Raw genomic sequence first — 16,931 nt, 5'->3', positions numbered from 1 at the left:
ATATAATAATGAGTTTTGTTGTTAGGAATACTGAGGTATTTTTTTACAAAACTAGGACCTATGAAGAGAAGTCGGAACGTCTAAATACGTAGGTCATGTAGACAATTAAAGATCATAACTTTTAGACTTGAGACAACTAAGAGCTTTTCATTTTATGCAGACATGCATCTGTCTAACACATTATCTTTTAAATAGCCAAACCTGAATGTTTATATTTTATCAGAATTGGCATTATCGACGGTCCGAGTTAACTTTAAATAGATCGAAGTTTATTAATTGACAGACTTTAGGTTAAAAAAATAATAATAACGAATTCAACTAATAAATAAAACAAATTCAACATAGACTTTTTTTTATCAAATAATGTTTTATGATAAATTCATAATGATAAGAAGAAATTTTGATCCGGCATCACATTAAACGTGACAAATTATTTTGATAGATAATGTTTTGCAAATCATCAGCAACATCTAAATGATACTTTCATGTAAAATATTACATGTCATTTTTAAAAACACTCCATGCAAACCCTCTTGATGGTCCGAGTTAACATTATAGACGACCTGACTTGATTTTATAGATGGTCCTAGTTTATTTATTAGTCGGTCCGAGTTGTCTCTGGGCCGAGTTGTCCCATGTTCCTAATACAAAGGGAAGTAACTATAACTAAACCAATTTTAGCGGGCATTTCGGTTGTTGTTGAACAGGAAAATTTTAATAAATCACACAGGTATAAGAGAATGTTATCCTATTGAATATATACTTGAAAATATCAAGGGTTAAGATAATGGAAGTCGTAGAATTGTAGGATGTTCAATTACCAGGTTCTCAAAAAGTGGTGGTTCGAAGGTTTTGACCACCAAAATTTGCATGGAAAAAATGCCTGAAATTATTACAAATGCACAGTTCTTTGTTTCTGTGACATTTGATCGAGTGATACTTATGTTGCCCTATTGAGGAATTCGTGGAATTACTTGGTTTTTTACCTGTTATATCATTGTGACGTGATTTCATGGGAAAATGAAACCACTATGTAACTCATTTGGGGGCAACCCCCATCCCCATCTCAACAAAAAAAAAAACACCTCTGGTAACTCATTTCCCTGAATAGTTTATGGCCTTTGATAGTCTTGTATGTTTTTTTTTAATTTTAGTTCTATTATCATGATTATGTTTTGGAGTTTAGTGTGATGTCCATTTTCACTGAACAAGTACACATTTTTGTTTAGGGGTCAGCGGAAGCCCGCCTTCGGGTGCAGGATTTTCTTGCTGTGTTCATGGTGTTGAAGACCCAATGGTGGCCTTGGGCTGTTATCTGCTCTTTGGTTGGGTTGTTGTCTCTGACACATTCCCCATTTCCATTTTCAATTTTATAAATAGATAAAGGTAACAAATAAACTATATAGGAACAGTAATGGATAAACAAACATACATGTATCTAGATACAATGTACACATATATCTCTTTTTAGACATAATCAAAGAGCATAATCCTATGAAAAGTAAGTAGATCAGTGTGACATTATTGATAAGATTGCAGAGACTTAAAAGTCAAAACTTTAAGAAATACTATCAATTTAAAAAGGAAAACTTTTAAACTTTTTTAAGACAAATTGTTGATAAAAGTTAATAACATATATACATGTATTACAGGAAATGTTAAGTGTGGGCAGTATACATGAAGGTTTTGGAAGTCAACAAAATGATTATACCTCACCAAAGAAGAAAAAGAAAGTTTGTGAAGTGGAGAAAGACAAGTTACCCTGTAAATTTTATTTTTAAATGGACTAATAATCTGTGTCAAACAGTCATCATATATTTAAGCATGGCATTTTCTTAGCAAAATGATTAATAAAAAGAGATCATATGTGGGATAAACATCATTTTGACTACGACCCAATGACACAAAAAAACAAAAGAGGTCAACATACAGTCATCAATGGCAGATGTTTGTTGATACAATGTACTACAATATGTAAAGCTCTAAATCACCAAAAGCCAATATAATATCTACCATAAATACCAAATTTCAAAATGGAATAAAAAAACATAAAATATACTGTAGATTCATTTATTGTCCAGGATACTAACTTTTGTGAATTGAGGAAAAATTGCATTTTTGCGTGGATATTTGATTTCATGGTTTTGCCAAAGTCTACATACAAGCCATTTTTAAATTTGTACTTTGTTTAACATTTGAATTTTTGGTTCATCTTTACCCTCAAAACGAATAATAGTGAATCCACAGTACATTTTGTGAAGCTCTAAATTGGGGCTATTCCATTAAAATGTATGTGGGAGGGTAGGAAGGGAAGTTTAATTATTAAATGTGGGTCATGGGTCTTTTTTCAGTATGCGTCTATTACCATTATGCAAAATTATCTAAAAAATGGTTCTTGTATGGATATTTTGAAAGTCCCTTCCTACCCTCCCACATACATTTTAATGGAATAGCCCTTGACAAAACTTAATATGGTATCTGCCATTAAAAAACATATGATATATTTACTGGACATTAACTGTTACAAAATTTTATTTCAAAGAGCTTATGATACAAATGTAAGTTCAATGATTTTAGATTTGAAGTTTTATAGTCATGTGACTTTAATCTTCTAATATAATGATAAAGAATTCCATTTTATATGTTTTAGTTGAAGTACAAGAAGAGATAGAATGTCTGTATGACTTTGTACCGGAAGTTGAACAACATTTTGTTGTCACAAACAAAATTGGAGAAGGTTTGTAGTCTTGAGACAATATCTGTGATCTTATATTCCTGTACATGTGTTTCAATAATTTACTTTTTGTGTAATTCCAGAATTGAAATTTAGTACAGAGGTATCACCTGACATGACTGGCCATCTATAAACACATATGTAGGTTCTGATAATTTTAGCACCATAATTAGTCCCTGGATCATTAGTATTATATATTTAAAGCTGTACAATAAAATTAATTCATTCACTTTAGTGATTTATTTGTACTGCTTAAATATTTGATTATTAAAGAAAGACTACTCTTACTTGCAACAGTTCTGGACAAAATGTTACTTGGATAAGTGATTTAAGAAATATGAAAAACACTTATTCCTCCGTGACTCTAACCAATTTTATTGTATACTATACTTCAAAACAAATTTCCCATAAATGTTGAATGATTCAAAAAATCTAGAATTTAAAATTGATACTATATTAAAGACAGAAGAGCAATAGTTAAGGAACAAAATAAGCTAAAAATATTGATAGGTTATGGAGCTCCTTTTCGAGATATTTAATTTTTAAAAAATGGCAGGAAATGGCTGACTCATAATTTTAACTTATATTTTCATTGGTATTGTTTTTGTCTCAAATCAAAAGAAAAGAAATCTAGAATCTGCTTAAATTTTGGTAAATGACCTTTTATGAGCTATTGAAGTCTTACATGAAAAGAAAAATGGGTGTTATGGGGAAAAATATTTTACCCTGTATAGTAGGAAAAAAACAAGGAGTCCGAACATCTGACAAAAATTCCTAAACCTGACCTAAGTACATCCTTAAAAATGATTCATACTAACGTAATCAATTCTTGTGATAAAATTGAGAATGGAAATGGGGAATGTGTCAAAGAGACAACAACCCGACCATAGAACAGACAACAGCAGAAGGTCACCAACAGGTCTTCAATGCAGCGAGAAATTCCCACACCCGGAGGCGTCCTTCAGCTGGCCCCTACACAAATATATATACTAGTTCAGTGATAATGAACGCCATACTAAACTCCAAATTGTACACAAGAAACTAAAATTAAAAATAATACAAGACTAACAAAGGCTATAGGCTCCTGACTTGGGACAGGCGCAAAAATGCGGCGGGGTTAAACATGTTTATGAGATCTCAACCCTCCCCCTATACCTCTAGCCAATGTAGAAAAGTAATCGCATAACAATACGCACATTAAAATTCAGTTCAAGAGAAGTCCGAGTCTGATTTCAGAAGATGTAACCAAAGAAAATAAACAAAATGACAATAATACATAAATAACAACAGACTACTAGCAGTTAACTGACATGCCAGCTCCAGACTTCAATTAAACTGATTGAAAGATTATGTCTTCATCATATGAATATCAGGCACCATCCTTCCCGTTAGGGGTTTAGTATCATACCATCATAACATATATGAGAAGAACATAACCCGTGTCATGCCAACAACTGGTTTTTAAATAAATGTGTTTAGTGCCGATGCAAAGACCCTATAAGTGAATCAATATTAACGCCAAAATATGCAAACTTTAATGACCTGACAACAGTATCGTAACTATATCCCTTCTTAATAAGTCTATTTAAAGGTTTTGTTAGCTTCAGAGGTGAATACTGACATTTTTGTGCTTTATAAAGAATATTTCCATAAAAAATTGGATGTGAAATACCTGAATGTATAAGAAGTCTGCATGTTGAGCTATATTTACGAATGATGTCCTTATACCGATGATAAAATTTAGTAAATGTTTTGACTAGTTTGTGATATCGAAAACCCTGGTGTAATAATTTTTCAGTAATACATAAATTTCTCTCGTTAAAATCTAAAACATTGTTACATACACGAGCGAATCGTACAAGTTGAGATATTTAAACACCGTAAGATGGTGACAAGGGAACGTCACCATCTAAAAATGGATAATTAACGATAGGAAATGAAAAATCATCTCTTTTATCATATATTTTAGTATTAAGCTTTCCATTAATGATATAGATATCAAGATAGAGGTAAGGGCAGTGGTCATTGTTAGTATTAGCTTTATTTAAAGTAAGTTCAACAGGATAAATTTCTTTAGTATACATACTGAAGTCGTCATTATTGAGAGCCAAAATATCATCCAAATATCTAAAAGTATTATTAAATTTGTGTATCAGATGTTGTTTCGATGGGTCTTTGCTGATTTTTGTCATAAATTGTAACTCATAGCAATACAAAAAAAGGGTCCGCAATAAGTGGTGCACAGTTAGTCCCCATTGGAATTCCGATAACCTGACGATATACGGAATCTCCAAAGCGAACAAAAATGTTATCTAGTAAAAATTCAAGGGCATATATAGTATCAAAGCATGTCCAATTGACATAGTTTTTTTGTTTATTGCTACTAAAAAATGACCTAAAAGAGTTTGAACATATATATTCACATTCTGACTTTTTAAATGCCCATTTAATTAGGTGTGTGAATTTTTTCTTAATGAGAATGTGAGGCAATGTGGTATATAGGGTAGAAAAATCAAAACTTTGAACAGATTCAAAATCACCAATATATGCATGTAATTTATCAAGTACTTCCAACGAGTTCTTGACACTCCAAAAGTAATTAATTCCACTATTTTCGAAGGCCTTATTTGAACAATTTATTATCAGGTTTTTGATTGTACCAAGTGTACTGGTAAGAAGAATAGACAATTTAGTAGTGGAACAATGGCTTGAAGACGAAATGAATCTATATTTGTAAGGTGTTTTGTGTAGCTTCGGAAGCCAATACATAGTTGGGACTTTCATTGTATTTGGTTCTGCTTGTAAAGCGGTAGCTAAAAGTTTATGTTTGTTACAGATGTCGTTTTCTGAAAATGGAGTCAGTTGGAATGTTGGTGAATTGGTGATTTCTTTTTTCAGAACCTCAATGTAAAATTTACGTCAAACAATAATAATATTATTAGCAGCTTTATCGGCCGGGACAAAAACAAATTCCTTGGCTAGTTCTTTTAGTTTATGTTTGATACGAGAAATAGGTTTATTGTGGTTATTGTCAAGAGTAAAATGTTCTTTAAAATGTTGAATACGTATATCAACTATGTTCATTACTGAATTAAAAAAAGAGTCCAAAGATTTTTTGTCAGCTTTTTCCCGTTTTATCCATTTCAAACAGTAAGTATGGAGTGAGTCGTGGATGATATTACGACACTCATTCCAATTAATAATTGACGGGGGACGATATTTAGGTCCTTTACTGAGGAATGATTTTAACTCTCGGTCTTGAACGATGTTAAGATCTCCTGTTATAACATGGGAAATGGGTCCATAAATGTATTCGGAATTACTGCAATTACATGAAGTAGGTGTATTTTCACTGATATTAACATCTTTACACAATTGGCTATAATTAAACACAAATTTCCGGGTAGATTTCTTGTAAATATAACAAATAAGAGGGAGCTCAGTATTATCAAAATATCCCGGAATTTGTTCTTTAACAGAATGGTCGTTAAAAATACCGGCAATATTTACGAAATCAAAACCTTTATTGACATACTTTATTTTAATAAACTGTTTTTTATGATCTTCAGGGCGATCAATTTTGGGAAACAGTTTAGAATAACAATATGCCATTATAATTTGAACGATTTCATACTTAGGACTGCTATATGAAATTGTGTTGCAATCCTCTAAAATTTTATTTAACTTATTAACCGGTAATGATCCACTTTTCTTGTTTGACTGGATGAGGATGTCATTCAAAAAATGGTTAGATCATCTAATATTTGTTCAAAGATCCTTCATAATTGTATTATTGATGTTCTAGGTACATTTAGTTCAGTGTTTTTGGCCAGGCTGAAACATTACCCAGATGTGGATCAGTTGTTTGCTCTAAAGCATATTATACCAACCAGTCATCCTAGCAGAATAGAAGGAGAATTGCAATGTCTACAGGAAATAGGGTAATACTGGGGGGTCTATAGGAAATATGGTAAGACTAGGGAGGGGCCAGACCGAAACATTACCCAGACGTGGATCAGTTGTTTGCTCTTAAGCATATTATACCAACCAGTCATCCTAGTAGAATAGAAGGAGAATTACAATGTCTACAGGAAATAGGGTAAGACTTAGGGGGTTTACTGGAAATAGGGGCAGAAGTTAGAGGGCAAAGGATGTGTGATGATGTACACAGCAGTCACATGACACAGGGGGTGATTTAGTAGAAAATACTACTTGTTGGTGAATTTTCATACTGAATGCAGGTGACTTAATTGGGATTGGGATTCATTCTAAAATAGGGGCCTCTTAGGCATAGTGGTCTAAGTATTTCTTCTTCTGTATCACTAGCCTTTGGTCGTGAATTCAAATCCCTTTTGTGGCAGGTGCAATCGACTCTAATCTTGATTGACTAGGATTGTCAGTTTTCCTATCAAAGATCTGTTGTTCTCTCTAAGGCGCACCAGCTTCCTTCATCTTGTGATTACTGTACTAAGAATAACATACTAAAATAGCTTACTGTGCATTCAGAAATTATTGCGAGGTTTTTATTAATTAGAATAATGTGACTGGTTAGGTATCGCAATAATAAGAACTCGCATTCTAATATCTTATCCATATATCTGTTTGCAGATTTTCCTGAAATCGTGAATATTAATCTCACATTTTTGTCCTTTATTCAAAAAAAGCAATAATAAATGCACGCAAAAATTTCTTCATCTTGTCCATGTCTGATGGTTGTACCATGAGTTACACTTTTTAACTCATAACTTTCAGAAAAGTTCAGATTCTCAGAGGTATATCATCTCTTTAAGTTATTGAGAAGTGGAAAACTATCTCAAATGCTATTGAAGGAAGGAAACCTCTCCCCTTCTCCTTCCCAATGTCATTTTATATGATGTTTGAACAGAACTGATTGTTTTTACAGTAGGTAGATTCATTTATTTTTTCCTCATACAAACAAAGACAAACATCAACAAATAACACTTCATACAAGCACACAATGTGGTGGGGTTAAATTAGTTTTTTTTTTATTGCGTGCTATTTCAGAATTAAGGGTATGTAGGGGAGGTTGGAAGTAACCTTATATTAATGATATATGGGGTAGTGGGGTTTGAATCTAGTTGTTAGTCAATAACACATTAAATTTCCAATGAAATTTGTTTGGGTGTTGATTATTTGGGGAATAGTGCTTTCAAATGCATTTAATTTTGAATAGCCCTAATTATGTCTTTGTTTCTGACATTTGTCTAAGAAATCTAATGTTGTGATATAAGTTTTGTACTTCCAACCTGGTATTTTTAGTGATGACATTTGTCAACATGGTTCACAAATATAATGCTATATTTTACAGGGGTTGTGATAATGTCATGGGTGTGGAGTTATGTATCAGACAGAGAGATCATGTTGTTATTGTAATGCCATACTTTACAGGGGCTGTGATAATGTCATGGGTGTATAGTTATGTATCAGACAGAGGGATCATATTGTTTATGTTATTGTAATGCCATATTTTACAGGGGCTGTGATAATGTCATGGGTGTAGAGTTATGTATCAGACAGAGAGACCATGTTGTCATTGTTATGCCGTACTTTCCACATGAAAAATTCCAGGTATGTTATGAATTCTTCAATTGTATATTCTACAAATTTGATTGTTTCGATTTCTTATACTACAAGTACTGCAAATCAAATGAACCCCTCTATCCATATTGTTTATATACGCCCATTTACAGGATGTATCATGGTATACCATTATCCGTCCATCCGTCGTCAACATGTCAGGAAAATAACTCAAAAACGCTTTAACCAATTTTCATAAAACTTTGGTGAATGTTTATATCTTTTGATGTAGTCTCCCTTTTGATTTTTATAGATTTTCCATTACACATTTCCGAGATTTTATTCATAGAAAAGGTGGGATTTTCCAGTATTTGGACAATAACTGAAAAATGATTTAAGCAGTTTTCATGAAACTTTGCTGACTTGTTTATATCTATAAAAATTATCTCCCTTTAGTTTTTTTATAAATTTCTGATATGACATTGAGGAGTTATGGAACTTTCTTCATTGGAAAAGCTGGGGTATCATGCACTCTAGCGCAGCTCTTTATTTTTGTTTCCTGACGACCCTTTCCTCTGAAAAATTAAAAGAAAGAAATGAGTGAAGTTTGACACTTAAAAGTATAAAAAGAAGAAGATGTGGTATGATTGGCAATGAGACAAACTCTCCACCAGAGACCAAATGCTGTAGAAGTTAACAACTATAGGTCAAGATATCTAGTTTTCCACCTTCATAATGCTGTATTGTGATTTGTTTGTTGATGACCAAGACTTTTATAGATGAATTAAGATGAATGGTTTTATTTACTTTTTCAGGACTATATGTTGACAATGTCATTGTTAGAGGTCCAAGCCTATATGAAGAATTTGCTGGTTGCATTGAGAAGAGTTCATCAGTTTAACATCATACACAGAGATGTCAAGCCCAGTAACTTCTTATACAATAGTTCAACTAAACAGTAAGCAAAATAAGATTTTTCTAAAAACGTTCAAAGTGCAAAAGTTTCATACATGTACTGTCAAGTATTTAAAGCAGTGTGTTATGAATCAAAAGCGATGTACATGTTGAATGTAGACAACTTTCACATTTGTGCATTTTCTGTACATCTCAGATGTCACAATACTAGTGTTATTACATCACAGTTTCTTATGGACAATGAGACTTTTTGGCATAGTTGCCTGCTTGGGTGAGCCTTGAGTAAAATTTGATACTTCAATGACATCATTTACACTGATTGAATTCAGATCAACTTCAAAACTCAGTCATAAAAAGAACTTGAAATTGGTCTTTTAAAACTAGATTATCATTTTGGCTATTTCCACACAGGTCACTTGCACTATTTATTAACATTTTTGCAAATGAGGAGATAAAAACTAAAAAAAACAACATAATTTTGGGCAATACATCAATGTGCTTATACAATTTCTCCTTGTGAGTCAAACAAAAAGTTGATGTCATTTCATGTCTGCTCAATTTTGTAAACATTAAACTTAGATTAGATTTTAATTTTCAATTTGACTTCTTGAAAAAACTAAAAAATGTTGCCTTATTTGTGAAAACTGAAGTTGTTTGTATCTCTTTACCTGAAAAGAAAGAAAAGTTCTTTGATCCTCAGTTTCTTCATAAATATTTTTTTTTTCAATGACCAGTTTGAAATTGACTACTCCCACAAGTGTTCATATGAAATTCATATGTATATTGGCTACTTGAATGAAAATTTCTTTGTAAACCATGCCTAAAATATACCAAGTTATGCAAATTTATAGAAGAAGCAAAAGATTGAGAAAATACTATTTATTGGAGAAATGGTGTGTTAATTGTGTTGCAGAGTATATATTTGATTCTAGATCTTACCTTCTCCTTTAAGAATTTAATGTACATGATTCTTTCTTCCAGGTATGCCTTGGTAGATTTTGGTTTGGCACATAAAGCACCTGCACCAAATGATAAAACTAATACAGAGACCATATCACCATTACTGCCATCTAAAATAGTAGAATCGCAAGAAAACCAGGTAAAGGCTGTTCTATTAAAACATACAAGGGACCCAGGGAAGGCACTTTGAAATCTCTACTATGGTTGGGTTTGATCTATAGGTTGTTACCCAATTATGAAAGTGCCTTCCCTGAGTACCATGTATGATTTTATGGAACAGCCCTATAAATAAAGAAAAGAACCAGGGATGTCATCTTTATTTTATGAAAAGCCTCAAAATAATATTAACCTTTAAGAGATATAAGTTTTTTTATGCAATTCTATATGGACATAAAAAGGATGTTGTACTGCAGTGTTTTTTTTTGACAATTGTTAAAATCATCAAAAAAGGAAATTTTAAGATTATGGTCTTTTTCTGGAAATTATGTGCCTTCTGAAGCTTGCTCCACATAATTATTTTCAACAACAAAGCAAGATGTCAATGGGCTCTAAGAAATGAAAATAACACTTCACGAATTTGATATGGGCTGTTCCATTAGGGCTATTCCATTAAAATGTATGTGGGAGGGTAGGAAGGGACTTTCAAAATATCCCTACAACCAAGAATCATTTTTTAGATAATTTTGCATAATGGTGATAGAAGCATACTTAAAAAAGACCCATGACCCACATTCAATAATTAAACTTCCCTTCCTACCCTCCCACATACATTTTAATGGAATAGCCCTTAAAACATGCATGGTACCCAGGGAAGGCACTTTGAAAACAGAGTGACCACCCATAGAAGCAGTTTAAGAGTCCTGCATTCATTTTAAACCTGTACAACATGATAATTTAATACACTGACTCATAGTGGCAAATTCAAGTTGTCTTCCCTGTGTCCTATGTATGTTTTCATGGAACAGCCCTATGTTAATTTGGAATGATTGAACCCAAAATTTGAAACTCAAGGAAAACCAAAGATGTAGAAGTACTTAAATACCTAAAAAGAATTGCAAAGATCCATCTATAAAGGTTAACTTTGCTTGAATGAGTTGAAACCTTAGATGCTTTATTATTTTTATGCCCCCGCCGTAGCAGAGGTGGCATTGAGTGTTACCCTTGTCTGTCCTGTCCGTCCGTACGTCCCCAAAATTGGTTTCTGTTCTCTTTCTTTGTCTCTGAATCTTGTTTGTTTAGGCTATTATTTGAGTAAAAAGAGCTGAATTAAAAAAAATTATATAAAGTTTGCCAATTTGAAAATTTTGGAAGAGCTCATAAGTGGTAATGATTGCTCTGACATATATCGTGGGAGAATAAATTTGTGTATTTTTTATGGAGGTACCAACAGCTTTGTCAGCTTTCCATGTCAGTGATTGATTCTATTTATCATTTGACCATTTTTCGAACTAATTCTAACAAGTAATCCTGACAATACTAAGTTCATTATGTCAACCACATGTTATAACTAAAACAAAATGTACAATTTTCAAAGTACTTTTAGTTGTTCCACTGAAATTTCAGAGGAAGGAAGACATTTTAGAAATATATCAACAAATTTTAAACAATAGAGCATAACTCTTATTTTATTAGTTAAAATAACACGTAATAGATTATATTATAACCCTCCTCTCATTTTTTTTCAAATATGTATTCGTTCAGATATCTAGTCAAACAGATGAAACTACCACATATTCATATTTTCTATAACATGAGAAAGAAAAAAACTTTGCACAGTCTTTTCTCTAAAGGAGTTTCCATTGCTGCACCTACAATAGAAATTATTCTATTAATACAATTTAAAATTTTGGCTATATAGCTTTGCATGCAAAAACTGTATTAGAATCAATGTCTAAATATGTTAGTTATTCTTATTCAGTTTTATACCAATTATTTTAAGAATCTCAATTTCCAGTACTGTAAATTCAGAAATTATAGCACATAATTGTATTGCAATGTTGTTCTTTGATTTTAATCAGAAATAAGACGCTGACAGAATATTAGATACTTATCTTTTACCTTTTTTCACTTGAATTTATGCAAAAAAAAATTATTAAATTTCATACTGTATATTTGTATTTTTATTGCAATGTAAATGTTATCGAGAAAAATGCAAGTTCTAATTCATGCGATACTTCTTCTAGAATTGTTTTAAGTTTCAGTAATATAATTATGGCAAAAAAGAAATATACAGTATTAATTATCTATCTTCATCCTTCAGAACTTGAAAAACATTCAGCAACCAGAAAATCACAGTCTGAAGCCGCAGTTTGACAAACAGAGACACCCAGATCGTATGTTAATCAGAAAATCTAAATCCCCAAGAAGATTACTATTAGCCAAGAGAGCATTAATGGTTAAAGAGAAAGAAATGATACGATCCAAGGGAGAGATCTCTAGGAGTCCTAGTATTTCAACATGTCAGTGTTATGGTCAGCCCACTGTTTGTACTATATGCACATCAAGGTAAAAAAATTGTTTATGGTCTATTTGATTAAAAATTTATGGGAGGTGGTTTGGTCGACACATTTTGTTTATACCCCACCACTCATAATTTTTATTGTCGAGCCTGCGACTTTTGTCGCAGAAAGCTCGACATAGGGATAGTGATCCGGCGGCGGCGTTAGCTAACTTCTTAAAAGCTTTATATTTTAGAAGGTGGAAGACCTGGATGCTTCATACTTTGTATATAGATGCCTTATGTTACGAAGTTTCCATCTGTCACATGTCCATTGTCCTTGACCTCATTTTCATTGTTCAGTGACTACTTGAAAAAAAAGTTCAGATTTTTGGAAATGTTAATTTCTCTCTTATTATGAGTAATAGGATAACTATATTGGGTATGTGCGTACCTTACAAGGTCCTCATGCCCGTCAGACAGTTTTCACTTGACCTCGACCTCGTTTCATGGATCAGTGAACAAGGTTAAGTTTTGGTGGTCAAGTCCATATCTACGATACTAGAAGCAATAGGTCTAGCATATTTGGTGTATGGAAGGACTGTAAGGTGTACATGTCCAACTTGCAGGTGTCATCTGACCTTGACCTCATTTTCATGGTTCAGTGATTATAGTTAAGTTTTTGTGTTTTGGTCTGTTTTTCTTATACTGTATGCAATAGGTCTACTATATTTGGTGTATGGAATGATTGTAAGGTGTACATGTCTAGCTGGCAGGTGTATTCTGACCTTGACCTCATTTTCATGGTTCAGTGGTCAAAGTTAAGTTTTTGAGTTTTGGTCTTTTTTTCTAATACTATATGCAATAGGTCAACTATATTTGGTGTATGGAAATATTTTATGATGTACATGTCAGTCTTGCAGGTTTTATTTGACCTTGACCTCATTTTCATGGTTCATTGTTCAGTGTTAAGTTTTTGTGCTTTGGTCTGTTTTTCTAATACTATAAGCAATAGGTCAACTATATTTGTTGTATGGAAGGATTGCAAGCTGTACATGTCTGCCTGGCATGGTTCATCTAACCTTGACCCCATTTTCATGGTTCATTGGTCAATGTTTAGTTTTCTTGGTTAAGTCTGTATCTTAGAAACTATAAGCAATAGGTCAACTATATTTAGTGTATTGAATGATTGTAAGGTGTACATGTATTTCTTGTTTGGTTTATATGGCCTTGATCTCATTTTCTTGGATCATGTTAAGTTTATGTGATAGTTGTAGTAAAGCTTTATATTTAGGACTATCAACATAATATCAATGATTAGTAAAGAAGGCGAGACATTTCAGCGTGTGCACTCTTGTTTTCATTTCCAACAGAATTTTCAATGCATCCAAAATAGATCATGTGATTCATCAAAAATATCTTGATGCGAAAAACAGAAGTAAAGTTAGTTCTTTGTTTAATTTTTGCTCTTTTCAGAATACTTTGGGTTCATTTATTTTTTGGGGTACCAAGTTTTTTTGGATTGAAGAAAAATTATACTTTTCTTAATTTCGTGGCCCTACCAAAGTTTGCATTCAGTCAAAGGAGAAATGTGTACTTCGTAGAACATTTGAATTTAAAAACCGGTGAAATTGGTACCAAACAAATAATAAGAATCCACATTATTTCAAAAACAGTATCTACTGTTGGTTGTAATATGTTAAAAACATATGAAACACATTTACCTGGGAAAAGAGCATGATACCAAGGGGACAAACAAAAACCACAAGAAACTCAACACCAATGTAAGAAAACAATTCACAAAACAGAAAGAACATAGAAATATGATAGTGAGATTAATATTCTTGTTTTATTATTTTTTAGAAGTAACCAGCAAGCACCTAGAGCTGGTACACCAGGGTTTAGAGCACCAGAAGTTCTGATTAAATGTCCTCACCAGACTACAGGTATTGAAATCATTTGCTGGGGAAGTGGGTTTATGGGAATGGCTCAGTCAATCCTTATATCCATGGTTCTTGCAAATAACTGCAACTTCACGTAAAATGATCGATGGAATTAAATGAAACATCACTAAATAGTAAAACGACATCAGAAAAATGTGCATGCAGGAAAAAGAAAAAAAAACCTCTTGATTAGGAGATTATGGAACTCCACATATTTAATGTTACATTATATTCCTACAATACAGGAGGAGGGTAGATTTGAAATTTCCAGTCTGTTCTTCCATCCATGAAGGTCAAGCAACTAGTAAGGGAGATAATGAAGTTAATTGATAAATGGATGGTAGTTGTTGTCCAAGCAGCGAAAAAGGCTAATGAAATAGTTTCTAAATCTTTTTTTGCAGCTGTTGATATATGGTCTGCCGGTGTGATATTTCTGTGTTTACCGAGTGGAGTGGACGATATCCATCTTGAGGGCCAATGAAATAGTTTCTAAATCTTTTTTTTTTTGTAGCTGTTAATATATGGTCTGCCGGTGTGATATTTGTGTTTACTGAGTGGATGATATCCATTCTTTAGGGCCGATTTATCAAGATGCCATGATTTTTAAAATGTTTTCTTTGCAGCTGTTGATATATGGTCTGCTGGTGTTATATTTCTATGTTTATTGAGTGGACGATATCCATTCTTCAGGGCCAATGCTATAGTTTCTTAATCTTTCTTTGCAGCTGTAGATATATGGTCTGCTGGTGTGATTTTTCTGTGTTTACTCAGTGGACGATATCCATTCTTCAGGGCCAATGATGACATGACAGCGTTAGCACAAATAATCAGCATTTTTGGAAGTGAGGATGTGAAAAAATCTGCAGTCACTTATGGTAAAAATTTATTTAATTGAACAAGTAAACTGAAATCATTGATATAGTGTCGGGGAAAAAAAAAAGTCTTCAATTGATTTTTCCATACTGTAAAGGCAGCAATTATTGCAATTTTGTCATGACCAAACAAAATTTGAGATCAATTATTTAAATTTCAGGAAAAGTTGCATACAGATATATGTAGCATTAATCAAAACCTCTCATTAATTTCTGAATTTACAGTATTTTGAAACTTAACACTGTCGTCTGTCGACAATGCTCAACACATTTGATATAATTTATAGAACTTTCTTGATATGGACCTATTTTGTAAGCTAGTTTGGTGTCCAACTTTGTAATTGAAACTATAAAGATATGATTTTTTCCTGAACAGATTTTGCTGATTTTAAACAACTCTGGACTTGATTTTCTTCTTTTAATAGGTAATGTTGTGTTGCATTCATATATTTACATTAACTTATGTGCTTTCAAAGCAAACTCCTGGTAATCAATCAGTCTTGGTTATTTCTTTTTAGACACCACATTACCAACCTAACAGATAAAACTTTAAATAAAACATAATGGAAAACCAGCTTATATGGTGACAATTCTTATAAAAAAAGAAATTATTTTCTACAGATTACTTTATTACAATAACCAGAAGTGAAATGTTTTTTGATGGCTCCTTTTCAGAATTAAATGCCATGATTCCACTCAACTTTTCAACAGTTGATGGTGGTTATAATTAAATAGGGATGAATTAAACTTAAATAAAGTTTGTTAAAGTATGAGAACAATATGCTTATAATTGGTATTTCCACATGACAGGTGTAACACAATTTTTAATAACAAACTATGAAAATTTAGATACATACTTGTGGAAAAAGGTTAGATCACAAAAATACTAAACTCCGATGAAAATTCAAAACGGAAAGTCCCTAATCAAATGGCAAAATCAAAAGCACAAACACATCAAACGAATGGACAACAACTGTCATATTCCTGACTTGGAAGACATTTTTAAATGACTGATTGATGTATAAAATATCACCTGTCTTAAAATAATTTTGGTTTCTATTCACAGGTAAACAGTTACTGTGTAATCCTACAACGCCAGCATTAGACCTAAAGACAATGTGTTACAAATTACGATCAGGAGCTCAGTCTAAACAAAGTAAGACGACTCCATGGACAAATGTATCAGACTCTGCCTTCGACTTGTTACGGAAACTACTCGATTTAAATCCACATACAAGAATAAGTGCAGAAGAAGCCTTGAAACATTCTTTTTTCTTAGAGAAGTGGGAATGATCAGTTGTTTTCTTGTTCAAATGTATAAAGTGTTTACTTGTAACACCTGATAAAATCTAGCATCAACAGAAATTCATAAATAAGCTGTTCAAACTTTTAAAAAGCTATAAAGGGCAAATTCAGAGAATAGCTACCTTTTAGGCAATTAAATGTCTTTGTTTCTTTGAACTAGATATGATTGATTGATGGTGTTTTTCACTACCAATTTATAAACTATACTTACTTAATATTTACTGTGG

At 32.5% G+C, this 16,931-nt stretch overlaps 1 protein-coding gene across 1 annotated transcript; it reads left to right on the top strand.

Moving 5' to 3' along the window:
- The first annotated feature begins 668 nt into the window (after nucleotides 1–668).
- Nucleotides 669–16,692, top strand: LOC127718765 (cell division cycle 7-related protein kinase-like). Its single transcript, XM_052224817.1, has 11 exons — nucleotides 669–730; nucleotides 1,653–1,764; nucleotides 2,651–2,737; nucleotides 6,540–6,675; nucleotides 8,230–8,323; nucleotides 9,088–9,230; nucleotides 10,169–10,286; nucleotides 12,408–12,652; nucleotides 14,448–14,530; nucleotides 15,253–15,402; nucleotides 16,466–16,692. The coding sequence occupies exons 2-11, from the start codon at nucleotides 1,656–1,658 to the stop codon at nucleotides 16,690–16,692; spliced, it is 1,392 nt and encodes a 463-aa protein (XP_052080777.1). The 5' UTR covers nucleotides 669–730; nucleotides 1,653–1,655.
- The last annotated feature ends 239 nt before the right edge of the window (nucleotides 16,693–16,931 follow it).

Source organism: Mytilus californianus, unplaced genomic scaffold (genome assembly GCF_021869535.1).
Source record: "Mytilus californianus isolate M0D057914Y unplaced genomic scaffold, xbMytCali1.0.p SCAF_10, whole genome shotgun sequence".
Classification (NCBI taxonomy): Eukaryota; Metazoa; Mollusca; class Bivalvia; order Mytilida; family Mytilidae; genus Mytilus; species Mytilus californianus.
Note: the sequence above shows the minus strand (reverse complement) of the source record. Positions and strands in the feature narration are given on the sequence as shown.